This window comes from Armigeres subalbatus, chromosome 1 (genome assembly GCF_024139115.2).
Source record: "Armigeres subalbatus isolate Guangzhou_Male chromosome 1, GZ_Asu_2, whole genome shotgun sequence".
Taxonomy (NCBI): Eukaryota; Metazoa; Arthropoda; class Insecta; order Diptera; family Culicidae; genus Armigeres; species Armigeres subalbatus.
This window is the reverse complement of record NC_085139.1, coordinates 271447756-271473036: the sequence shown is the minus strand read 5'-3', so window position 1 is coordinate 271473036 and position 25281 is coordinate 271447756. Positions and strand designations below refer to the sequence as shown.

At 47.0% G+C, this 25281-nt stretch overlaps 2 protein-coding genes across 2 annotated transcripts in view; one reads left to right on the top strand and one right to left on the bottom strand.

Moving 5' to 3' along the window:
* LOC134207590 (uncharacterized) overlaps positions 1 to 25281 on the bottom strand; it is a 310800-nt gene that overhangs the window by 42294 nt on the left and 243225 nt on the right. Inside the window, 3 exon segments of the mRNA XM_062683296.1 lie at positions 11413 to 11576; positions 11643 to 18109; positions 18280 to 18551. Coding sequence (XP_062539280.1) covers positions 11413 to 11576; positions 11643 to 18109; positions 18280 to 18551 — 6903 coding nt within the window.
* LOC134207589 (cartilage oligomeric matrix protein-like) overlaps positions 1 to 25281 on the top strand; it is a 31393-nt gene that overhangs the window by 1784 nt on the left and 4328 nt on the right. The gene's annotated exons all lie outside the window — the stretch shown is intronic.

Here is a 25281-nt window from a genome sequence, read left to right as displayed (position 1 = left end):
TTAAAGCTCTCGACGGTGTGAAACACGCGTCGGAATCGTCCGCCGCGGCTAAACATTGGGCGGCAACGGCTTCAAGAAGGTAGACTAGCCCAAGACTACGCGCAGCAGCTTGAAGTGGCACTCCCAAAAAAAAAATTGTTGATTATAAGCTGAATGCAATGGATAAAGGAAACCACATTGAAGCTCTTTATACGGACTGCTGCAAAGCATTTGATCGCATAGATATATGCATTAGACCTCTTCATGTTTTCAAAAAGTATCAAAAATTCAATCGGTCAGCCCAGAATCACAATTCACATGCTAAAATAAATCTCCTGTCAAATTTTCAGCTGATTCGGATAAAATTTCGAGGTGGCTCAAATCGATTTAGTGTTTTTGGGCTATTTTCAAAATTGTGAAAAAATCTTACAAGAGATATAAACGTCGAAAACTATCGCAACAACTTCTACACGGAAGCTTTGGGTGTGCTCTACAAGTCTTGTTAACATTGCGATTCGTTCCGTTCACGTTTTGTCCATGTTAAAGTGATTTTAAAGCTTTTAAGTGCATAAAAATACTGTTTTCCCCAAAAGTCGTTGTTCTACAAAATTCTTGAGTTTATGACAAATGATTGCCAATTTATTAAGTATATTATTATTCCTCTTTTTTCCCTGAAAATTTGAGTAATATAATTGTCACTGTGCGATTTATCGTTAAACTCTTAAAAATCAGAAGCTAAACACTTGTCATAAATTTGCACGTTAGGATTTCTTCAAACAAGTTGTTCGAAAAACCAATTATATTCCGAGAAAACGATTTTATTTTGAAGCGCTGCATTTTCGTGCAATTTCAAACCATGCGGGTTGAAACGCGCCACCCCGAGGCTAAAACGCGCCAGCCTAAAAATGTAAACCAAGAGCAGTGAACTGACAGAAGAATCAAGTATAAATTTATGAAAAGTCCTATTCTCGTTTCCAGGTAGTCTACGAGCTCCATAGAGTCAAGGTATGTTGATCAACCTCCGTAATGGAGGCAGCTATTGGAGAATAAACAAATTGTGTGATCCCTTCTAGGTATATGTTTGTATTCCAAGTAGTTCTTGTTGTTGTCATACGTGCCAGGTAGTCGATGAACTCCATAGAGTCAAGGCCAGTGGATGAATCTCCGTAATGGAGGCAGTTATTGAAAAATAAACAAGTTGTGTGACCCCTAGTTAGTATATGTTTGTATTTCAAGTAGTTCTTGTTGTTGTCGTGGGTTCCAGAAAGTCTTCGAACTCTATAGAATCAAGGTATGTAGATCAACCTTCGTAATGGAGGCAGCTATTGGAGAATAAACAAGTTGTGTGACCCCTTCTAGGTATATGTTTGTATTTCGAGTAGTTCTTTTTGTTGTCGTGGGCTCCAGAAAGGAGTCAAGGTCCATGGGTCAACCTCCGCAATGGAGGCAGTTATTGGAGAATAAACAAGTTGTGTGACCCTTCTTGAAATATGTTTGTATTCCAAGTAGTTCTTTTTGTTGTCGTGGGCTCCAGAAAGTCTTCGAACTCTATAGAGTCAAGGTATGTAGATCAACCTTCGTAATGGAGGCAGCTATTGGAGAATAAACAAGTTGTGTGACCCCTTCTAGGTATATGTTTGTATTTCGAGTAGTTCTTGATGTTGTCACTGATGCCAGGTAGTCTACGAAATCCATAGATTCAAGGCGTGGGGATCATCCTACGTAATGGAGGCAGTTATTGAAAAATAAACAAGTTGTGTGATCCCTTCTTGGTATATGTTTGTATTGCAAGTAGTTCTTGTTGTTGTCGTGGGCTCCAGGTGTCTACGAACTCCATAGAGTCAAGGTCTATAGATCAACCTCCGTACTGGAGGCAGCTATTGGAGAATAAACAAGTTGTGTGACCCCTTCTTGGTACCGTCAACTGGGGGGAAGATGATCATTTTTAAGACAAAACATGCAACAACAATGTGTGTTTACATTTTAAATCGAAACAAATATTTTCAAAACATGTACTGCTATACGTTGCAATAATCAACAACTTTAGTTTTCTGAAATGCATTCGCATTTATTAAAATAAATTAAATTATCACACATTCTTTGAGTAATCTGGTTTGGGGTGAAGTTGATCAAGACAGCTCTACTAAAATCATTATGACCTAGTAGTCAAAATACACTAGGTTATTTGTATGAATGTTGAATTTACTACGTAAAGAAGTCTACGAAGTCAATATTTGAAACGAAAATAGCGTCATTTATGACTATCTCTCTCTTTCTTCCACAAAATACATTTTCATGATTATAATCGAAAAACTCGGATTTCTACCTAGCGGTAACATTACTTGAACGGAGAGTATTGTTGACTACCGTTTCATAAAAAAATTTGGCACTTCTGGCTGACACATTAAATGATCATCTTCACCTCAATGATCATCTTCCCCCCAGTTGACGGTATATGTTTGTATTCTAGGTAAGTTTTTGCTTTTGTCATTGGTGCCAGGTAGTCTACGAACTCCAGAAAGTAAAGGTATATGGGTTAACCTACGTAATGTAGGCAATTATCGGAGAATAAACAAGTTGTGTGACCTCTTCTTGGTATATGTTTGTATTCCAAGTAGTTCTTTTTGTTGTCGTGGGCTCCTAAAATCAATCCTCCAATTATTGGTACAGTGTTCCAATAGTTGGGGTATTTTGTTATTCGCGTTCATATAGTTGCGAATCCCATAGGTTTTATACGGGATTCGCAACTATTGGAACACTACCGCAACTATTGGTGCAAGGGAAAGAAAAAAATAAAGTATTTTAAAGATACTTTACCAGTTTGAATGAGATTCCAATGTTATTTTTGTTTCCATCGTGTTATGACAGGTCGACTAATTGATCGGTGATGTGGGTTACTGCGTTTAATTTGTAAATTCCCTGCAAACCGTACTACCGCAACTATAGGAACACCCACGACTATTGGAACTGTTACCCTATGTATAAACATTCGAGCTCATTGCGACATTTGCCCTTAGGAAACAACTGTGTAGATTTGAACTGATCCAGACGGGAGTTCCTCTGCTCCCACGTGATTCATTGACTAACGACGGAGATGCCGAATAGAGCACTAACCATTCTTATCATCAAGGACTACACTGCCGTTATACGCATAACTGTCCCATGTACATAGGAAATCTCAGCAAACATGGGACAAATATGCGTATGGCGGCAGTACACCGGACTGACCTTTAAAGTCTGGTAAGTAATTATGACATGTCAAAGGCATCTTCAACACAAATTCAAGAGATGAATCAACTAGTGTAATTAAAATTGAACAATAAACGCTGAATCTTAATTTTTGTATTACTTGTAGAGGTTCGTAAATGCTGTTATGTAGATAATATCATCCAACCGAAAGAACCAGTACGTTCATCCATTTCAGAGACAAGTAAGCTAGTGGTACCGTTTTTTTTCAGGATATTGGTTTTGGTACCATGAATGCTAACGCTATAGTTTATAGGAATATTCTAAAATTCCTGCAATAAATATCAGATTAAAAAAAATTAAACTGAAGAATTCGATTAGAACAGCGGCTCTCAATCTTTTTTATGAGAGGTACCCTTTCAGACTTTTGTATCAATTGGGGGGTACCTATTTCTTTGCTGTAAATGAAAATAAACGTAACTCATGGGCTGAAAACTAATTGGACACAAGGCTCTCTATAAAGGTTGGCTGAAATGTTCGTTTTTCCGTAAAATTTTCCATTTCAAATTCAGTGTATACATCATGTTTCCTACAGGACTTTTAACATGTTTGGAGGCTTCCGAGCCTCTTGAAAGAGGGTTTCCGTAGGGAGGCTCCCGATCCTCTAGAAAGGCGGCTTCCGAGCCACTTGAAAAGAGGCGTGCGAGCCTCTTGAAAGAAAGCTTTTGAACCTATTGAAAGGAGCCTTCCGAGCCTCTTGAAAGGAGGCTTCCCAGCCTCTTGATTTGAAGTTTCCAAGCTTCTTGAAGGGATGCTTCCGATCCTCTTAGAAGGCTTCTGAGCCTTACGAAAAGAGGCTTCCGAACCTCCCGAAAGGAGGCTTCCGAGCCTCTTCAAAGGAGGCTTCCGAGCATCTTGGAAGAAGGCTTCCGAGTCTCTTAAAAGGAGGCTTCCAAGCCTCTAAAAAGATGGCTTCCGAGCCTCTCGAAAGAAGGCCTCTGAACCTCTTGAAATCCGAGCCTCTTGAAAGGAGGCTTCCGAGCCTCTTGAAAGGAGGCTTTCGAGGCTCTTGAAAGGAGGCTTCCGAGCCTCTTGAAAGGAGGCTTCCGAGCCTCTTGAAAGGAGGCTTCCGAGCCTCTTGAAAGGAGGCTTCCGAGCCTCTTGAAAGGAGGCTTCCGAGCCTCTTGAAAGGCGACTTCCGAGCTCTTGAAAGGAGGCTTCCGAGCCTCTTGAAAGGAGGCTTCCGAGCCTCTTGAAAGGAGGCTTCCGAGCCTCTTGAAAGGAGGCTTCCGAGCCTCTTGAAAGGAGGCTTCCGAGCCTCTTGAAAGGAGGCTTTCGAGTCTCTTGAAAGGAGGCTTTCGAGTGAAAGGAGGCTTCCAAGCCTCTTGAAAGGAGGCTTTCTAGCATCTTGAAAGGAGGCTTCCGAGCCTCTTAAAAGGAGGCTTCCGAGCCTCTTGAAAGGAGGCTTCCGAGCCTCTTGAAAGGAGGCTTTCGAGTGAAAGGACGCTTTCTAGCATCTTGAAAGTAGGCTTCCGAGCCTCTTGAAAGGAGGCTTCCGAGCCTCTTGAAAGGAGGCTTCCGAGCCTCTTGAAAGGAGGCTTCCGAGCCTCTTGAAAGGAGGCTTCCGAGCCTCTTGAAAGGAGGCTTCCGCGCCTCTTGGAAAGAGGCTTCTGAGGCCTCTTGAAGGAGGCTTCCAGGCCTCTTGGAAGGAGGCTTCCGAGCCTCTTGAAAGAGGAGGCTTCTGAGCCTCTTGAAGGAGGCTTCTGAGCCTCTTGAAAGGAGGCTTCCGAGCCTCTTGAAAGGAGGCTTTGAGCCTCTTGAAGGAGGCTCTGAGCCTCTTGAAAGGAGGCTTCTGAGCCTCTTGAAAGGAGGCTTCCTGAGCCTCTTGAAAGGAGGCTTCCAGAGCCTCTTGAAAGGAGGCTTTCGAGCCTCTTGAAAGGAGGCTTCCAGGCCTCTTGAAAGGAGGCTTTGGAGCCTCTTGAATGGAGGCTTTTGATTCTTTTAAAAGGAGGCTTCCAGGCCTCTTGAAAGGAGGCTTCCGAGCCTCTTGAAAGGAGGCTTCCGAGCCTCTTGAAAGGAGGCTTCCGAGCCTCTTGAAAGGAGGCTTCCGAGCCTCTTGAAAGGAGGCTTCCTAGTCTCTTGAAAGGAGGCTTCCTAGCCTCTTGAAAGGAGGCTTTCGAGCCTCTTGAAAGGAGGCTTTCGAGGCTCTTGAAAGGAGGCTTTCGAGGCTCTTGAAAAAAGGCTTTCGAACCTCTTGGAAGGAGGCTTTCGAGCCTCTTGGAAGGAGGCTTTCGAGCCTCTTGGAAGGAGGCTTTCGAGCCTCTTGGAAGGAGGCTTTCGAGCCTCTTGGAAGGAGGCTTTCGAGCCTCTTGGAAGGAGGCTTTCGAGCCTCTTGGAAGGAGGCTTTCGAGCCTCTTGGAAGGAGGCTTTCGAGCCTCTTGGAAGGAGGCTTTCTAGCCTCTTGGAAGGAGGCTTTCGAGCCTCTTGAACGGAGGCTTTCGAGCCTCTTGAACGGAGGCTTTCGAGCCTCTTGAATGGAGGCTTTTGAGCCTCTTGAAGGGAGGCTTTTGAGCCTCTTGAAAGGAGGCTTGCGAGCCTCTTGAAAGGAGGCTTTCGAGACCTCTTGAAAGGAGGCTTTCGAGACCTCTTGAAAGGAGGCTTTCGAGACCTCTTGAAAGGAGGCTTTCGAGACCTCTTGAAAGGAGGCTTTCGAGACCTCTTGAAAGGAGGCTTTCGAGACCTCTTGAAAGGAGGCTAGGCTTTCGAGCCTCTTGAAAGGATGCTTTCGGGCTTCTTGAAATGAGGCTTTCGAGCCTCTTGAAAGGAGGCTTTCGAGCCTCTTGAAAGTAGGCTTCCGAGCCTCTTGAAATGAGGCTTTCGAGCCTCTTGAAAGGAGGCTTCCGAGCCTCTTGATATGAGGCTATCGAGCCTCTTGAAAGGAGGCTTCCGAGCTTCTGGAAAGGAGGCTTCCGAGCCTCTTGAAAGGAGGCTTCCGAGCCTCTTGAAAGGAGGCTTCCGAGCCTCTTGAAAGGAGGCTTCCGAGCCTCTTGAAAGGAGGCTTCCGAGCCTCTTGAAAGGAGGCTTCCGAGCCTCTTGAAAGGAGGCTTCCGAGCCTCTTGAAAGGAGGCTTCCGAGCCTCTTGAAGGAGGCTTCCGAGCCTCTTGAAAGGAGGCTTCCGAGCCTATTGAAAGGAGACTTCCGAGCCTCTTGAAAGGAGGCTTCCGAGCCTCTTGAAAGGAGGCTTCCGAGCCTCTTGAAAGGAGGCTTCCGAGCCTCTTGAAAGGAGGCTTCCGAGCCTCTTGAAAGGAGATATTTATTGATCGCCATGCATATTCTGTACAAGACAAAGTTTTGGAACGAAAAAAAAAATACACAATTATCAAAACTTTATCAATAAGTTTTGATTGGAATTGTAATACATCCGCCATTACGCATTTTTGTCCGAGGTACCCTGAGGCCAGCGAAGGTACTCCCAGGTTGAGAACCGCTGAATTAGAACGAACTTTGTGTTATCAAAGCATATCAATGATATTAAGGACAAGCATCACAGAGTCCAAAACTAAATTCACTCACGTTTTCAAGGGCACACCACTCAATACCCGAGCAAAGTCTGAAAATATAATGAGAGCATATAGAAAACATATTTTGATTTTGACATAGAATTGAAATCATAATTTGTTTTCAAATATCATCATGATTGATTACATATTTTGATCTCATTTTGCTGTAGATTTCTATTATTTATGATCTGATATCAAACTGTGTACTTATTTTGTTATCGGAACCAATAGCAAATTTAGTTTTCGATTTGCTCTCATCGATGGCAGGAATAGTTTTCGATTTGATGTCACAGTAAGATTTTTCTGTTATACATTTTGTTATTATAACCGTTAAAGCGACCAAAAAGATATCAAATTAAGTAATCATATTCGGCGATTTCACAACATCAAAACAAGTTATCAATTTGTTCTCAAGATTTGCTCGGGTACGGATACAACTGACAACTTTTGTTTTTATTATTTCAGCTTTGCTGCGTCGCAGCAAGTGTAGAACAATGAAGGTTACAGTTGTGCGATGCTTTCATTTTGAGTGGTGTGACCTTGAAAACTTGGATTTCGAAATGCTTGTCCTTAATGCTCGCTATATGTAAATTTCAGTTCAGTGTCTGGAAGCAGTTATTGTAAAAAAATTATAGCATCCGCCATTATGGTTAGCGTGGAAAGCGGGTATTTCGTGGCTAAAACATCAAGTAGTGTTCGAATTAAAGCTCAGGAAAATTTCCCCTTTTTCTGGGCATCTTCAATAGCAGCTAAAACTGAATATTTATTTTCAGTTTAGTATGCCCTTAGTAACTCTTATTAGAACTTACAATTGCTAGTTTCTATTCCTGGACCTTAATTTAAGCCTTTTTCTAACTAAATGTAGCTTTCGATTAATTTCGCATTAAATTTGTGAACTGATAAGAAATTTGATTTATAATTCACTTCTTCCACTTTAGAAACACTTTTTCCGATTTAGCTGTCATGTATCGCTGCCGTGAAAATGAAAATGGCATTTGAAATCGAACCCTATTTTTCATTTCTGATGTTTAGATAATTTAAGAATATTACATCACAGGACCATTTATAACACTTAATTTAGTTGAAATCGTTCTAAATTCTCGCCCACAAATAAAACTTGAGCCATGACAATAGTTTTGCGGGACGCATATCAGTCCCGCTCAATGCATGATTTTGTAAATGACCACTGCGATTAACATATCGTAACTGCATTGACCGATTTCGCTTCATCGATTATTTGTTTATGATCCTAAGCTTGAGGTATGTCTCTCCGTGCTTTAATGGGAGTGAGCTGTCCACGTGGTTGAAGTGATTATGTCGCTTAGAATTTTTTTCCAGATTGCTTTCGTTAACCACTAGAACAGACGAAGTTTGGATGATCTAAGCAGAAAATATTATTCCAATGAACGTTAGTCCATAAAATAACAGAATCTGCCATAATGATCATCGCGAGACAGTTATGCGTAGAAACTAAGCAATGCACAGTGGCGAAATTCGATTTTAGCGCGTTAATTTAATAGTACTTTTATTATACGATTTAACCTAATGGTATCTTCCAGATATGTCACCAGTAAGCTAATGCACTCCTTAGGAGGTATTCAGCTTAAGGTCACTCCTGACGGAATCCAAGTTCCAAAGTGCTCGCGTTTTCGGGGGCACACCACTCGATTCAGAGGCGGCGCACAACTGTCATTTTTGTTGATTTGGCTTTGCTGCGTCGCAGCATGCGTGAAATAATAAAAATGAAAGTTGTGCGTTGCTTCCGTATCGAGTGGTGTGCCCCCGAAAACGCGAGCACTTTTAAACTTGGATTCCGTCAGGAGTGACCTTAATGATAGACCCCCTATTAGCGAGATGAAAAAAATATGTTTCTCACTTTACAACATACGAGGTTTGTGTCTTCACATAAGTTGTAGCAAAACTTCTTCTGAAAAACTTTGTAGAAGACGCCAAATTCGTAATTTCATTACTTTTGGAGATATATTACTGTTTATGCCTACAAGTTTTAAACATGTTCAACATATAAGCAAACAGGCATATGGAGACGCATGGTGCATTGTTTCATCAACTCCTTGGGACTAAACTTTTTGTGCAAAAATGAAAGGCTTATAATATTCTGCATATCAGTGAGAACATATTTGCATGAAGTTATGATGTACCACAAGAGTAATGACAAAATACCGAGGATTGATTTTTGCTTTAAACAGTAGGAAATGGTTTTTGATTAAACATAAATACCTTACATCCGCTTACAACTCGACAGTTCATGTATTAAATCATAGCCGATTACTTGTACTTAGAAATGCGTATGAGATTGTCTGCCACAATTTGTCCCATGTCAAGTTGTAACTATACCAAATATGCCTAAAAAATCCATAAAATCGCATTGGAGGTGTCCGAAAATTAACGTGGACAGACTTTAGTTCGATAAAAGTTGATTTCATACTTTGTGTATTCTCCGACTTACTGTTCGTATTCATGAACGATTTTCGTTATGAATTTCGACCGTGCATGCAATCTTGGAATTTGGGGAGATTTGATCCCCTTTTTATAATACATACTCAATGAATTTTTTTTTGCATCAAACCCTTTATCAAATTTGGTATATCAGCAAAAACTAGACACCTGAAAACAAATTATTTTGTGTAAAAAATAATCTTAAAAATCCTTAAATTGGGGAGGAATGTTGATTTTTTTTTCAGTACAGATTATTTTGTATATGCATAGCTTCGTGCGGTGAAAATAATATTGCATTTGGTCAATGTTATGAAAAGTTATTCAAATTAAGCGTGGCTACTTAAAAGTTCTCTTCGTCTTCCTCTTATTGGCATTACATCCCCCACCGGGATATTGCCACCTCCAGTTATTAAGTGTAAGGTTTCAAAGCCATGTTACCATTTTTGCATTTGTATATTATGAGGCTAACACGATGATACTTTCGTGCCCGAAAACATGTCACTACGTAATGATCATTTGGCCAGAGGATCTCTGCCAACAAAAATACGCTAAAACAAAACTACTTCCACTTTCGTTAAACAGGAGGAATCAAGTCTCCCAAGGGATCAAGTCTCCTCACCTTCCCCTATTAGCGTTTGTACAAAATTCTTATTTTTTAGTTGATTTGAATTTGATTGATTACAAATAGGCTAATTAAGATTTCGTGGCTAAAACTTTAGGAAGCTTCAAACATTTTGCATTGCCGTCTGAGACATTTTTGTGTTTGAAAGTTGAGTTGGGTGTCGATATGAATTGTATCTTGATATCAACTTATTTGTACGAGGAAGCCAAAATATGCCTTTCTCTCCCAAATCTCATCAATTAACCCGGACTCAATCATAAAATCCGAATGATTTGTGACCTACATTTCGCGAAAAACATCGCAATCGGCAGACCTTATATAGCTACGACTCGCCGTTAATCCATTTTCCGCAGTTGATTGCAATCCATTAGATTCGATTTCGCACGAAAATAAATCCAGGAAACAGATATCTGCTCAATAGTCTGTCAACACGTCCAAGATTCAGCTTGTAGCTCAGCTCAGCTCGAAGCAAACCATTATGGATACATTTATTGCTATATGGAGTCAACCTCGGTGAAAAGTGCACGCAAAAGTTCACTCAATTCTAGTTCTATTTTTGGCCATCCCGAGCCAGGAAAGAAGCGCTCGAAAAGGCAGCTGTCTAGCGTGCGCATCGGTTGTCTAACCATAAACTATCGAGTGCTGTTGTAGCACTAGGCTCGAAAGACTTTAGTGTTTAGAAACGGTCGGCTCGGTCGGCTGCGTGATCTTTCTCCTGAAAGAGTCTAAAGCGATTTAAGCTGGGTACAAACACACGGACGCTGTACAGCGCGTGGGTAAACAACGACTACGACGTCCACGGGATCATACCCTATCGAGTCCCGTTGGAAAGACAAACATCAATGGATGTCGTCGTTTCGCTAAAAATACGGAATATTTTATTATTCATTTTGATGATACCAAACAGAATTGTATCTAGATATAGAAAACAGCGATTCGGCACGCATGGTTCTCTTTCTCTGCTCGGTGAACGCTTCTTTAATGGGGGTCTGGGTCAACGTGCGTGGTAGTAGTACTAGATTCGCGCTGTTCTCCATCATCATCACAGGTTAGCATCAGCACGCACAAATGACGTGTTACTCATAACAGACAGAAAAAGTTACATAAATTTAGAATTTTTCGACTTCGCTCGCTCCTCGTGGATCGGCCGCTGGCTGGTTGTGGTCATTCGCAGGCAGCCCGACCTTGGCGGTTGAAGATGTAAACTATTAAACGCGTATATTCACCTTTTTTGCGAGCGCTCTAATACAGATGGTGTTTCTCAATTCCTCTTCACCGTTTGCCTCATTCATCTGAGTGCCAATGAAAAGCTATCTTACCAACAAAACACTCAAGTGAGAAAGTAGGAGACGAAAAACCCAATATGCTGATATAAATGCAATTGTTTCTTCCAGTAGAATGATTGAGAAATGCTGTTCCAATGGATAGAAGGCTGTGACGTGAGACATCACTCTCGAGGTGCCGGTTGCTTAGCAGCGACAGAAGACAGCTTGATAAATGATTCTCACATGCTTTTAATTACGGCACCATGCGTTCGCTTGGATTAAGGAAGTCCATTTTGCAGAGAAATAGACTACAAATTCTGACAACAATAATATTCGCACTTACCTTTTTGGTGCCGGGTGTAGTGCCGCTTTCGGTCGTCGACTGTTCCTCCTTCGCACTGTTCGCCATCATGGACTCCATACCGCTCATCAACACCGACGCACCGAGAAACTTGTTGAGCAGAGCTCGCGCTTCTCGATCCTCCACACTGTCACCGGATTCTTCCACTGTTGAACAAATAAAACCTCGTTATTTCCTTCTGTTTATTCACAAAAAAATCGAAAATAACTTACCATTATCAGCATTTCGCATCCGCTCCAGCACGTCCTGCACCCCAGACACCCGACTTCCGTCGTTCAGGAACGAACGCGTCTGGTGCCGGCTACTGCTGCTCTGGCTTTTCCGGAACACAACTCCTCCGTCTTCACATTCCTCCGCCTGCGTTGCAGCCATCGATGTCCGGAAGGAGGACTTGGCCGTACTCGTTCGTAGTTCGATGTCGTTTTCGTCGAAGTCGACCGATCCGGATCTGATCGACACGTTTTCACACGGAGTAGACGATCGGCTCGAGTGACTCTGAGTTGATCGCAGAATCAGTCCCGCTTTTGGGTAGGTTTTCTCCGACATCAGTGATGACGAGGATTCCTTATGCACAAAGCGCTCCGTTAGCTCCTTCACAGACCCTTTTCTCACAATCTTAGGCTCTCGCTGGTGTAGATCTTCCAAAGCACCCACTTCCGTAGTCACATGACTCGTTCCGTTCCCGATTTTCTCCGTCTTGGTCACCGAGATCAATCCTTTCCGAGAGTTTTCTCGTTCCAGCAGTTTCTCTCGAACCTCGGCCAAACTGCGCTTACTGCTCGACAGGTTCATGTCTTCCAAATCCTTGGCGTCAGATGAGTAAACTGTAGTCTTGCGTTCACCAACTGGAGCGGATCCATTCTCCGAATAGAGCGTTTCTGTGAAGATCGATCCGGTGACCTTAGTGGCGGTTTCCAGCTCTGCAGCGGGTGCCGCCTTCTTCTTCAATGCCCGGATGCCGAACAGCGGTAGTCCATTTTCGTCCGTCGGACCCACTCCGTAGCTGGAAGTAATGCAGTCCGTAGGTTTAGTTTCCTTTGGAACTTCACGCATCGTTGAAGTAGTTTTCTTTGCAGTAGTTGCAGTTGAAGTCGTTTTGAAGCTACGCGTGGTTTCGGATGCCTTCTTCAGAATGTTGCTCGTTGCCCAAATTGGTTTATCGTCTTTCACCTCCTTTGTGGGTGGCGCAACTCGTTCACCAAATCTGGAGGTCTTTGACGTAGTCGTAACAGTCGTAGTTGCTGTAGTCGCCTTTCCGTTGGTCATCGGTTTGGGTTTTGTTGGACTTGCACTGCGTGGTACCTGTTCGACTTTCTTTTCCACCTCAAATGTCTTCGTCGTTACCCTGGACTCATCTTGGGAAGCCTTCCGCATCGCCATCGTTCGAGTTGGACTAGAATCCTTACGTTTCGGGCTAGGCTCCCGCACACGACTGTTTGTTCTTATGGTAGTACTAGTCGTAGTTGTTGTTGTGGCTACCGCAGAAGCCGGCTTCTCTCCCGATTTCTTCGCGAGTCGTATCTGTGCTCGAATGCGCCGACGTTGCTCGTATCCAGTGACCGATTCTAGCATTTTCTCCAAAACTTCTAGCTCAAAAATGTCCTCAATAGCCGAGCAATCAATCGATGACTTGCGTTTTGTTGGTGCTGCTACAACATTCTTTCCGGAATCAGCGCGCTTCAAATCAGCACTATATCTGCCGGATGTTTTCATTGAATCCTGTTGTTGGACAGGTTCTTCAACTTTCACTGATCGCTGGGTCATATCTATGGATTCCCGACGACCACTGTTGATGTGCTCCAAGGAACTAACCGTGTGGTTCATGTAAGATGGCTTATTTCCAGGAGTTGGTGTATCACGAGCAATGGAACGCTCATACTTTTCAGTGATGGAAGGTCTCTTACTCGTTGACGTGTACTCGGTACGGTCCTCCTGGGAAGTGGTCGATTTTACAAGCTCACTGGTGTCCAGTTTGGAGGAGGAAATTCTTTTCTCAAACATATCCTTCTTGGTAGAAACAGTATCCTTGATGTACGCTGGAGTTTTCGGAGCGCTGTCTCGGCGTGACTTAAGTGTTTCTGGCTTAGGTTCCGTAGGTTCCTCCTTCATTGGTTCTGGTTCAGCCTTCTCCTGAGACTTCTTATAGACACCAATGTCCGTCAGCTTCACATCCTTTTGATTCGTTGTGACAGAAACAGTTTGTTCCTTTCTGCGACGATCTTCCCAAATCGATGGACGGCTTAAAATATCCTTCTGCCTTGCCAATTCAGCAGCGGCAGGTTTGTTTCCATTCTCAAATAGCTGCTTAGCTTTCTTCACCGCTTCCGTGCTGCGCAAAGCCGCACTCTGCGGAACCTTATCTTTTGGTTTGGTAAGTGTGGCTGTTGTGTAGCGTTCTGTTATGTTAGTCTTCGTTTCCGATTCAGTGCCACTGACTTCATCATCAAAATTCTTCTCATGTTTGCTAGTTTGCTTCATTACATTCTTCACCAACTCCGGAGACTTCTGGGGCACAGTTGTTCCCGAGATGAACTTCTTCTTCTTTTCCGAAACACTCAGCAACGATTCATCATCCTCCTCCACAAAACTACGATCCATGTCATCCAAAGTTGTCTGCACTGTTGTAGTCTTTCTATCCATCGTCCTCTGGGTATCAACGTTGCCGAATTTGGAAACCTTCTCATTGACGCTCTTCAAGCATTCATCCGACTCGGCCACATCCACCGTCAGCTTAACCTCCGGCATAAATGGTCCCGAAGTCCTGATCTTCTTGACTTCCTCGGCCGTCGATATAAACTTCGTTACCTTATCCGAAACGCTCAGGAGACACTCATCCGACTTGAGATGCTCATCCATTTCGTCATATTCGCATCGCACAAACCGGTTTGGCGTTTTACTCGATACATCCTTCAGCTTATTGGCTTCTTCGACAAATTTGGACACCTTCTGCGTGACGCTCATCAACGACTCATCATCCTCAGTGACGCGATCAAGATTCGTTATTCTGCTGGCCCGGGCAGCCCGAACTTCGTGGTCTTCCACTTCCGTGATCTCACAACCGATGTATTCGTTTGTAGCTTCTTCGAAAATCGGCACATTGCTTACCTTCGGGACGTGTTTGTGTTCATCGTCCGGTTCCTGGACGGCATCTGGATAGCGAGGCTTACCCGTATCTTCATCTGGCGAAACCGGAATAGGAATCAGCTTGTTCGGGGTAGGCTCCCGCGATGACTTTGCCTGTTGAATGTCAATGACCACGTTGTCCAGATTGTCCGAATCGATGGTCGGTTTTGCTGAAAGGTTGATAGTCTTGGTGGTTACACACTTCACCGGGCGGTCGATTTTCTTTGTCATTGATGAAGTGGTAGTTGTAGTAGTCGTTCCAGCCTTGGTTGCAGCTGTCTTCTTTGTAGTAATGTTCGATTTCAGAACATTATCGCTTGTCGAACGAGCGTATGACTTTTCTACCTTTCCGGTGATTCGGCTCACTGGTGCCGAATCCTTACGATCAGTCCTCTTGATAGTGGTTACTGTGGTCGTGGTGGTCTCCACAGTGGATACCTCATCGTCGACCTCGTTATCGGAAATTCCCGTATCCTTGTCTGACTCCGGTTCTGTGTATTCATCTACAACCTTCTTCGTAGTTTTTGTAGTTCTGCCAAACTTAGAGGAACGATCCTCAACGACGACCTTGGCTAGGACCGGCTTTCGAACTGGTTCGATTTTGATCTTTGCCACCGTTATGTGATGCTTGGTCTTATCGGACTTGGTTGGGCTCGTGTCCTGCGGACGACGTTTCTCCGGACTGGTGGCTGGAGTTCGAACTTTTCCAACAGTGGTACGAGCAGATCTTTCCGACTCAGTTTTGTCCGCCATGTAGGCTTTGCGTTTCACATCAAAGTCGGAAGAGCTCTTGTTGGTCACAACACGGCTGCTGGTTGATCGACGATCGAACTTGGTGTCCGAGGTCTGCTTGGTAAGAACTTTATCGGATTTCTTGGCGTCGATCACCGGCTGAATGGTGATTTCAGTTACCGACATGTTCTTTCCTTCCTTCTTCTGGTTGATTAGAATGTCGGCCTTGGAAGTAGTGGTTTTGGTGATTGCAGTGTAATCGGTTTGAGTCACTGTGCGTGCTGGCGAAGCCTTGCGATCTGGAGATATATCGTGCTTGGGGCTCGGTGAGCGTTCATGTGACCTAGAGCAACGTTGCGGAGATGGTTCATTAACCGTAGCCGACGGCTTGCGAACTGGAGATGGTTGCGATGGTTTTCTAACGGGGGAAGCTTTCTCAGTTTCGATTGGTTTACGCGAGAGACGCTGATCGTCTTTCGGTCGACGATCAGGCGATGGTTGAGAATGTTTTCGAACTGGCGAACTTTCTTTAGGTCCAGTAGGTTTCTTGAAGGGAGTTTCATCTTTTGGATGACGATCAGGCGAAGGTTGAGAAGGTTTTCTCACAGGAGTGCTCTCTTTTGGTACAGTAGGCTTCATAACAAGAGCTTCTTCCTTAGGACGTCGTTCCGGAGATGGCTGGGAGTGCTTCCTGACCGGTGAAGTTTCCTTTGATGGGGACTGCTGGGGACGACGCTCTGGTGATGGTTGTGAATGCTTACGAATGGGAGAAGTTGACTTGTTAGGCATTGTAGTGGAGGCCTTGCGATCGGGAGAAGTTGCCGGTGCCGATGGACGACGTTCGCCTGCGATGAATTCGTTCGTTTTCCGAGCAGTACGCAAAGTTTCACTTTCAATTGATTTTATTTCTTGTTCCAGCTTTTTGCGCTTTTCACGAACTTCCGAACTGCGGGTTACTGTATTGTCGTAAGTACTGAACACACTGGACGTGTTTGCTTCGGTAGTTTCATCAATGCTGTCGACCTTTCCGGACATACCCAGGATTTTTCGGCAGCGCTCTTCGAAGGTTTCACTACGAACTAGTGGAGGTTTTTGTTTGGGAGTTTTAGTCGTTTTGGTAGTTTCTGTGTTTCCCGTAACTTTCGATTTGTCCTCTACATCCACTTCCTCCACTGTGGTCGTCACTTCGATATCATCAGTGACGTTTTCCAGCTTAACATTGACCGTGATATCGTCATTTTCGGTGACTAACTTCGAAGTGTCGATCATTTCAACATCCTCTCGCATTTGATGCTGTGTTTGCTTATTTTCCTGAGTGGAAATTGTGATCGTTGTATCTACGTTGAACGACTCGGAAGAGTTTTCACGAACCAATTTCGCGGAGGTTATTTTAGTTGGAGAAGAATCACGCTTGATAGGAGAAGTTGCGCGAGAGGTATCAACCGAGCAAAATGGAGTGGAATCTTTTGGACTCTTGCTTGGTAAAACGTTTCTTGCGAGCTTGTCAGGTGATTGGCCACGGGGTGTCATGTCCGGTGAATTTTGTGGAACTTTCTTTGGGCTAAGCGAACGCTCTCTTAACTTGGTTTTGTCCACCGTATCGTAAGCTTCCGCCGTGGTAGTTGACTCCTCGGTGGTTGTTTCCTTAAAAGTTGACTGTTTCCGCTCGGAAGTGATGGTCGGTTTCATATAGTCCTTGGTGGAGACATCCGTTCTACTGGACCGGGTGGTTGTGTGAGTGCTGAGACGACTAGTATCGGATTCCCGCGAAGGAGAGCGTCTTCCGCGAGCGAATTTGTCCGGACTGACGCTTGATCTTCCAGTGGTGGAGTTAGACCGAACCGAGCGAGTGCTTTCAGTTGGCGAAACACACCGCAGGGAACGTGCGAAAGAATCATGCGCCGGATCAACGTCAACGGTGACTTTCTGTTGGGTTATGGTTTCCTTTTGTTGTTTCTTGATTTGCTCATTTCGCTCGGTTTCTGATCGTTCTTCGGCAATGAATTGTAGGTTGGTAACTTTCTCGGTGAGGTCTTTTTTCACTGATCGGTGCTCGGTTTCGTCCCGACCCTTATTATTGAGAGCATCGACGGCTGCGTTGAGCCGCTTTTGAGTTTCCGCGTGTGCCTGCTGATCGAAGGGTTTCTCCGGTTCTACGCCGATTTTTTCATAGTTCCGAGTTGTCACAGTGGTTCCATCTTCCAGCTTCTTAGTGATGGTGATCATTCGGGTAGAGGGGTTGATCATTCGCACGTCTCGCTCGATGACCTTTCCAGGGAGTTCAGCCAATCGAAAAGCTTCACTGACTCGGTCCGGATCGCTGGATAAGTGTTTGCTGGTGACATTTCCATCTGTTTCTTGGGTTTGGGTAGTAGTTTTTGTTGACTCCTGCCTGGTACTGGTCGTAAGTCCGCACATAAACTCCGGAATGTTGGTATTGGCGGGAGGTAGCTCGATTTTGTCTGACTCGATTATGTCACCGAAGGTCTGCTGAGAACGGACAACCTTAGAGGAAGACGAAGACATTGATGTGGATTTCTTGGAAACGGTGCTGCCATCTTCGCCTTCGATCACAGTATTTTCGGCCAAGAACGTTGCCGATTGATCACCGGAGCTGCGTACGAAATTCTTATCGTCTCCTTCGAACCGCTCGCTACTAACTTCTTCGTTCTTACCGGCGAACGAAGTGCGTCCACCCTGGATGTCCTTCGTCCCTTCGGTTGTGGCTGAACTTCGTAGGGTGTGTGTCTTACCGTCAGCGCTGTGCTCTTCAGATGACGTAACGTGCCAGCCGCTATTATCTGAAGGAATTACGGTACCAAATCTGAAGGAATAGAGTTAGGGAATATTCATCAATCAAAGGCTCTACAACCCTTTTATAATATATCCAGGATTTCTCTGTAGATCCTCAGATATAGATCATAATAATTTCAAAACCCCCCGCGGTTAAAATACATTATTTTCTAAAAGTATAGAACTCAATACAAAACTCACCGAGTGGGACTTTCCGAGTCTCGAATTTCCTTGGTTTTAAAGCTTTCGAAGCTCTGGTCGGCAAGCGAGTCGCCGTGGCTTCCGGTTACGGATGTCTTCGACAGTCCGAACTTGGCACTGCTCGTGTTGTGTTGCTCCATGATGTACGGAGAGGATGGGGCTATCGGTGCGGCGTCACTAGGGGCGTACAGGGCTTTCAGGCGCTCCTCGCGCAGTTTGTACATATGGGCTCGGATCTCCCGTTTGCGGCCAAAATCCTGTGCGTCGTGCCACTGCGAAAAATGAAACAAAAAGTACAAATTATTATATGTATTACATTGCATGAATTTGCTGTTTAATATGTACTCATTTTTACTTGAGTTGATTGGTCGGTTTTAATGTCATCTATTTCTTTTTTTTTTATTTTAAGAGGGAATACCTTCATATGCCTAGGCCAGCGTTCGTGGTTAGGTGGTTGCCATTACTTCCACACATGTGCTGGAGTGTGGATTTCGTTCTGATAAAAAGCTCCTGCCAGAAAATGCCCACTAAAAAAAATACCTATGCCCTCCCGGTACTATCTTACGGTAATACTTCGGAAGGTAATTCAGCACTCTTCCTAATTTGGGGAACTTTACTCCATTCGTAGACCATTTATAGAGCCATCCGACTCTCTTCCGCTCCCTTTGGATTCAGCTACACCGCCGAGCCATTCAGTTTGTGCCTTGATCGCAACAACTCGGATAGTCCCCGGCGATGGATGAATCTTACTCCTCAAAATTCCACCAACATATTAGGTTTTGTCCGGCATTTGTATGGGGGCCCGCCACTGTGCGTTTATCCAGCATAAGGAAAACAGAGGAAATAATGCATTCTGCAAATGAAAGCTTTTACTAGGTATAAAGCGAATAGAGGAGATAATGGCTTTTTAAATGAACGTGTTTGCTCGGTATAAGGCAAACAGAAGAGATGATGTCTTCTTTAAATATACGCGTTTGTCCGGTATAAGGCAAACCGAGGGGTTGATGCCTTCTTCAAATGAAAGCATTTGCCCGGTTCAAGGCGAATAGATTTGACAATGCATTCTTTAAATAAACGCAATTGCCCGGTTAAGGCGAACTTTAAATGAACACGTTTTCCTGGTATAATGCAACCAGGAAAGATAATGCCTTCATTAAATGAACGCATTCGCCCGAAATAAGGCGAACAAAAAGGTATCGTCATGCCGTGCTTGCCACAGCAAGGTGTAAGAGGGGTCTCGGTGGGCCTCCAAAATTTCCAGCTTCTGCGCCAGACGTTCTTCTTCTTCTTGGTACTACATCCCCCACTGAGACATTGCCCCCCTTGCTGCTTAGTGTTCATTCAGCACTTCCCCAGCTATTAACCGCCAGTTGTCTAAGCCAAGTTACCATTTTTGCATTCGTAAATCATGAGGTTAACACGATAATACTTTTATGCCCGATCGGAGACGAGCCAGCCTAGGGCTGAAAGTCTCCTTAATAAAGACAAAAAAAAAATGTATGCCCAGGGAAGTCGAGATAATCTCCAAACCGAAAATTGCCTGGACCGGCACCGGGAATCGAACCCAGCCACCCTCAGCATGGTCTTGCTTAATAGCCGTAAATCTTACCGGTAGGCTAAGGAGGGCCCCAAGGGAGGGTCCTAAGGTCATTTGCCAGGAATTACGGATCGAGGTAGCCAGATAACTTAATAGTTCAACCCTACAGCAAGACCACACTTGAAAACTTATTTCCCAACACCCCAAATTAGTCTACTCATTTGTTGTGAAATCCGAATTAAATAAAATCGTTAACGACGTTTCAGAAGGTTCATGGTAAAAGTTCCTGGAGGAACTTCCGGAGGAGTTCCTGGAGGAACTTCCGGAGGAGTTCCTGTAAGAACTTCCGGAGGAGTTCCTGTAAGAACTTCCGGAGGAGTTCCTGTAAGAACTTCCGGAGGAGTTCCTGGAAGAACTTCCGGAAGAGTTCCTGGAGGAACTTCCGGAAGAGTTCATGGAGGAACTTCCGGAGGAGTTTCTGGAGGAACTTCCGGAGGAGTTCCTGGAAAAACTTCTGGAGGAACTTCCGGAGGAGTTCCTGGAGGAACTTCCGGAGGAGTTCCTGGAGGAACTTCCGGAGGAGTTCCCGGAGGAACTTCCGGAGGAGTTCCCGGAGGAACTTCCGGAGGAGTTCCCGGAGGAACTTCCGGAGGAGTTCCTAGAGGAACTTCCGGAGGAGCTCCTGGAGGAACTTCCGGAGGAGCTCATGGAGGAACTTCCGGAGGAGCTCCTGGAGGAACTTCCGGAGGAGCTCCTGGAGGAACTTCCGGAGGAGCTCCTGGAGGAACTTCCGGAGGAGCTCCTGGAGGAACTTCCGGAGGAGCTCCTGGAGGAACTTCCGGAGGAGCTCCTGGAGGAACTTCCGAAGGAGCTCCTGGAAGAACTTCCGGAGGAGCTCCTGGAGGAACTTCCGGAGGAGCTCCTGGAGGAACTTCCGGAGGAGCTCCTGGAGGAACTTCCGGAGGAGCTCCTGGAGGAACTTCCGGAGGAGTTCCTGGAGGAACTTCCGGAGGAGCTCCTGGAGGAACTTCCGGAGGAGCTCCTGGAGGAACTTCCGGAGGAGCTCCTAGAGGAACTTCCGGAGGAGTATCTGGAGGAACTTCCGGAGGAGTTGCTGGAGGAACTTCCGGAGGAGTTCCTGGAGCAACTTCCGGAGGAGTTCCTGGAGCAACTTCTGGAGGAATTTCTGGAGGAACTTTCGGAGGAATTTCTGGAGGAACTTCCGGAGGAGTTCCTGGAGGAACTTCCAGAGGAGTTCCTGGAGGAACTTCCGGAGGAGTTCCCGGAGGAACTTCCGGAGGAGTTCCCGGAGGAACTTCCGGAGGAGTTCCCGGAGGAACTTCCGGAGGAGTTCCCGGAGGAACTTCCGGAGGAGTTCCCGGAGGAACTTCCGGAGGAGTTCCCGGAGGAACTTCCGGAGGAGTTCCCGGAGGAGTTCCCGGAGGAACTTCCGGAGGAGTTCCCGGAGGAACTTCCGGAGGAGTTCCCGGAGGAACTTCCGGAGGAGTTCCCGGAGGAACTTCCGGAGGAGTTCCCGGAGGAACTTCCGGAGGAGTTCCCGGAGGAACTTCCGGAGGAGTTCCCGGAGGAACTTCCGGAGGAGTTCCCGGAGGAACTTCCGGAGGAACTTCCGGAGGAGTTCCCGGAGGAACTTCCGGAGGAGTTCCCGGAGGAACTTCCGGAGGAGTTCCCGGAGGAGTTCCCGGAGGAACTTCCGGAGGAGTTCCCGGAGGAACTTCCGAAGGAGTTCCTGGAGGAACTTCCGGAGGAGTTCCTGGAGGAACTTCCGGAGGAGTTCCTGGAGGAACTTCCGGAGGAGTTCCTGGAGGAACTTCCGGAGGAGTTCCTGGAGGAACTTCCGGAGGAGTTCCCGGAGGAACTTCCGGAGGAGTTCCCGGAGGAACTTCCGGAGGAGTTCCCGGAGGAACTTCCGGAGGAGTTCCCGGAGGAACTTCCGGAGGAGTTCCCGGAGGAACTTCCGGAGGAGTTCCCGGAGGAACTTCCGGAGGAGTTCCCGGAGGAACTTCCGGAGGAGTTCCCGGAGGAACTTCCGGAGGAGTTCCTGGAGGAACTTCCGGAGGAGTTCCTGGAGGAACTTCCGGAGGAATTCCTGGAGGAACTTCCGGAGGAGTTCCGGAGGAACTTCCGGAGGAGTTCTGGAGGAACTTCCGGAGGAGTTCCCGGAGGAACTTCCGGAGGAGTTCCTGGAGGAACTTCCGGAGGAGTTCCGGAGGAACTTCCGGAGGAGTTCCCGGAGGAACTTCCGGAGGAGTTCCGGAGGAACTTCCGGAGGAATTCCCGGAGGAACTTCCGGAGGAATTCCTGGAGGAACTTCCGGAGGAGTTCCCGGAGGAACTTCCGGAGGAGTTCCTGGAGGAACTTCCGGAGGAGTTCCCGGAGGAACTTCCGGAGGAGTTCCTGGAGGAACTTCCGGAGGAGTTCCCGGAGGAACTTCCGGAGTAGTTCCCGGAGGAACTTCCGGAGTAGTTCCCGGAGGAACTTCCGGAGTAGTTCCCGGAGGAACTTCCGGAGTAGTTCCCGGAGGAACTTCCGGAGTAGTTCCCGGAGGAACTTCCGGAGGAGTTCCCGGAGGAACTTCCGGAGGAGTTCCCGGAGGAACTTCCGGAGGAGTTCCCAGAGGAACTTCGGAGGAGTTCCCGGAGGAACTTCCGGAGGAGTTCCTGGAGGAACTTCCAGAGGAGTTCCTGGAGGAACTTCCGGAGGATTTACTGTAGGAACTTCCGGAGGAGTTCCCTGGAGGAACTTCCGGAGGAGTTCCTGGAGGAACTTCGGAGGAGTTCCTGGAGGAACTTCCGGAGGAGTTCCTGGAGGAACTTCCGGAGGAGTTCCTGGAGGAACTTCCGGAGGAGTTCCTGGAGGAACTTCCGGAGGAGTTCCTGGAGGAACTTCCGGAGGAGTTCCTGGAGGAACTTCCGGAGGAGTTCCTGGAGGAACTTCCGGAGGAGTTCCTGGAGGAACTTCCGGAGGAGTTCCTGGAGGAACTTCCGGAGGAGTTCCTGGAGGAACTTCCGGAGGAGTTCCTGGAGGAACTTCCGGAGGAGTTCCTGGAGGAACTTCCGGAGGAGTTCCTGGAGGAACTTCCGGAGGAGTTCCTGGAGGAACTTCCGGAGGAGTTCCTGGAGGAACTTCCGGAGGAGTTCCTGGAGGAACTTCCGGAGGAGTTCCTGGAGGAACTTCCGGAGGAGTTCCTGGAGGAACTTCCGGAGGAGTTCCTGGAGGAACCGCTCGAGGAGTTCCTGGAGGAACTTCCGGAGGAGTTCCTGGAGGAACTTCCGGAGGAGTTCCTGGAGGAACTTCCGGAGGAGTTCCTGGAGGAACTTCCGGAGGAGTTCCTGGAGGAACTTCCGGAGGAGTTCCTGGAGGAACTTCCGGAGGAGTTCCTGGAGGAACTTCCGGAGGAGTTCCTGGAGGAACTTCCGGAGGAGTTCCTGGAGGAACTTCCGGAGGAGTTCCTGGAGGAACTTCCGGAGGAGTTCCTGGAGGAACTTCCGGAGGAGTTCCTGGAGGAACTTCCGGAGGAGTTCCTGGAGGAACTTCCGGAGGAGTTCCTGGAGGAACTTCCGGAGGAGTTCCTGGAGGAACTTCCGGAGGAGTTCCTGGAGGAACTTCCGGAGGAGTTCCTGGAGGAACTTCCGGAGGAGTTCCTGGAGGAACTTCCGGAGGAGTTCCTGGAGGAACTTCCGGAGGAGTTCCTGGAGGAACTTCCGGAGGAGTTCCTGGAGGAACTTCCGGAGGAGTTCCTGGAGGAACTTCCGGAGGAGTTCCTGGAGGAACTTCCGGAGGAGTTCCTGGAGGAACTTCCGGAGGAGTTCCTGGAGGAACTTCCGGAGGAGTTCCTGGAGGAACTTCCGGAGGAGTTCCTGGAGGAACTTCCGGAGGAGTTCCTGGAGGAACTTCCGGAGGAGTTCCTGGAGGAACTTCCGGAGGAGTTCCTGGAGGAACTTCCGGAGGAGTTCATGGAGGAACTTCCGGAGGAGTTCCTGGAGGAACTTCCGGAGGAGTTCCTGGAGGAACTTCCGGAGGAATTTCTGGAGGAACTTCCGTAGGAGTTCCTGGAGGAACTTCCGGAGGAGTTCATGGAGTAATTTCCGGAGGAGTTCCTGGAGGAACTTCCGGAGGCGTTCCTGGAGGAACTTCCGGAGGAGTTCCTGGAGGAACTTCCGGAGGAGTTCCTGGAGGAACTTCCGGAGGAGTTCCTGGAGGAACTTCCGGAGGAACTTCCGGAGGAACTTCCGGAGGAACTTCCGGAGGAACTTCCGGAGGAGTTCCTGGAGGAACTTCCGGAGGAGTTCCTGGAGGAACTTCCGGAGGAGTTTCTGGAGGGACTTCCGGAGGAGTTCCTGGAGGAACTTCCGGAGGATTTCCTGGAGCAACTTCCGGAGGAATTGCTGGAGAAACTTCCAGAGGAATTGCTGGAGGAGCTTTCGGAGGAATTCCTGGAGGAACTTCCGGAGGAACTTCCGGAGGAGTTGCCTGAGAAACTTCCGGAGGAGTTCCTGGAGGAACTTCCGGAAGAATTCATGGAGGAACTTCCGGAGGAGTTCCTGGAGGAACTTCCGGGGGAATTTTTGGAGGAACTTCCGTAGGAGTTCCTGGAGGAACTTCCGGAGGAGTTCCTGGAGGAACTTCTCGAGGAGTTCATGGAGTAATTTCCGGAGGAGTTCCTGGAGGAACTTCCGGAGGCGTTCCTGGAGGAACTTCCGGAGGCGTTCCTGGAGGAACTTCCGGAGGCGTTCCTGGAGGAACTTCCGGAGGCGTTCCTGGAGGAACTTCCGGAGGCGTTCCTGGAGGAACTTCCGGAGGAGTTCCTGAAGAAACTTCCGGAGGAGTTCCTGGAGGAACTTCCGGAGGAGTTCCTGGAGGAACTTCCGGAGGAGTTCCTGGAGGAACTTCCGGAGGAGTTCCTGGAGGAACTTCCGGAGGAGTTCCTGGAGGAACTTCCGGAGGAGTTCCTGGAGGAACTTCCGGAGGAGTTCCTGGAGGAACTTCCGGAGGAGTTCCTGGAGGAACTTCCGGAGGAGTTCCTGGAGGAACTTCCGGAGGAGTTCCTGGAGGAACTTCCGGAGGAGACCCTGGAGGAACGTTCGGAGGAGTTGCTGGAGGAACTTCCGGAGGAGTTCCTGGAGGAACTTCCGGAGGAGTTCCTGGAGGAACTTCCGGAGGAGTTCCTGGAGGAACTTCCGGAGGAGTTCCTGGAGGAACTTCCGGAGGAGTTCCTGGAGGAACTTCCGGAGGAGTTCCTGGAGGAACTTCCGGAGGAGTTCCTGGAGGAACTTCCGGAGGAGTTCCTGGAGGAACTTCCGGAGGAGTTCCTGGAGGAACTTCCGGAGGAGTTCCTGGAGGAACTTCCGGAGGAGTTCCTGGAGGAACTTCCGGAGGAGTTCCTGGAGGAACTTCCGGAGGAGTTCCTGGAGGAACTTCCGGAGGAGTTCCTGGAGGAACTT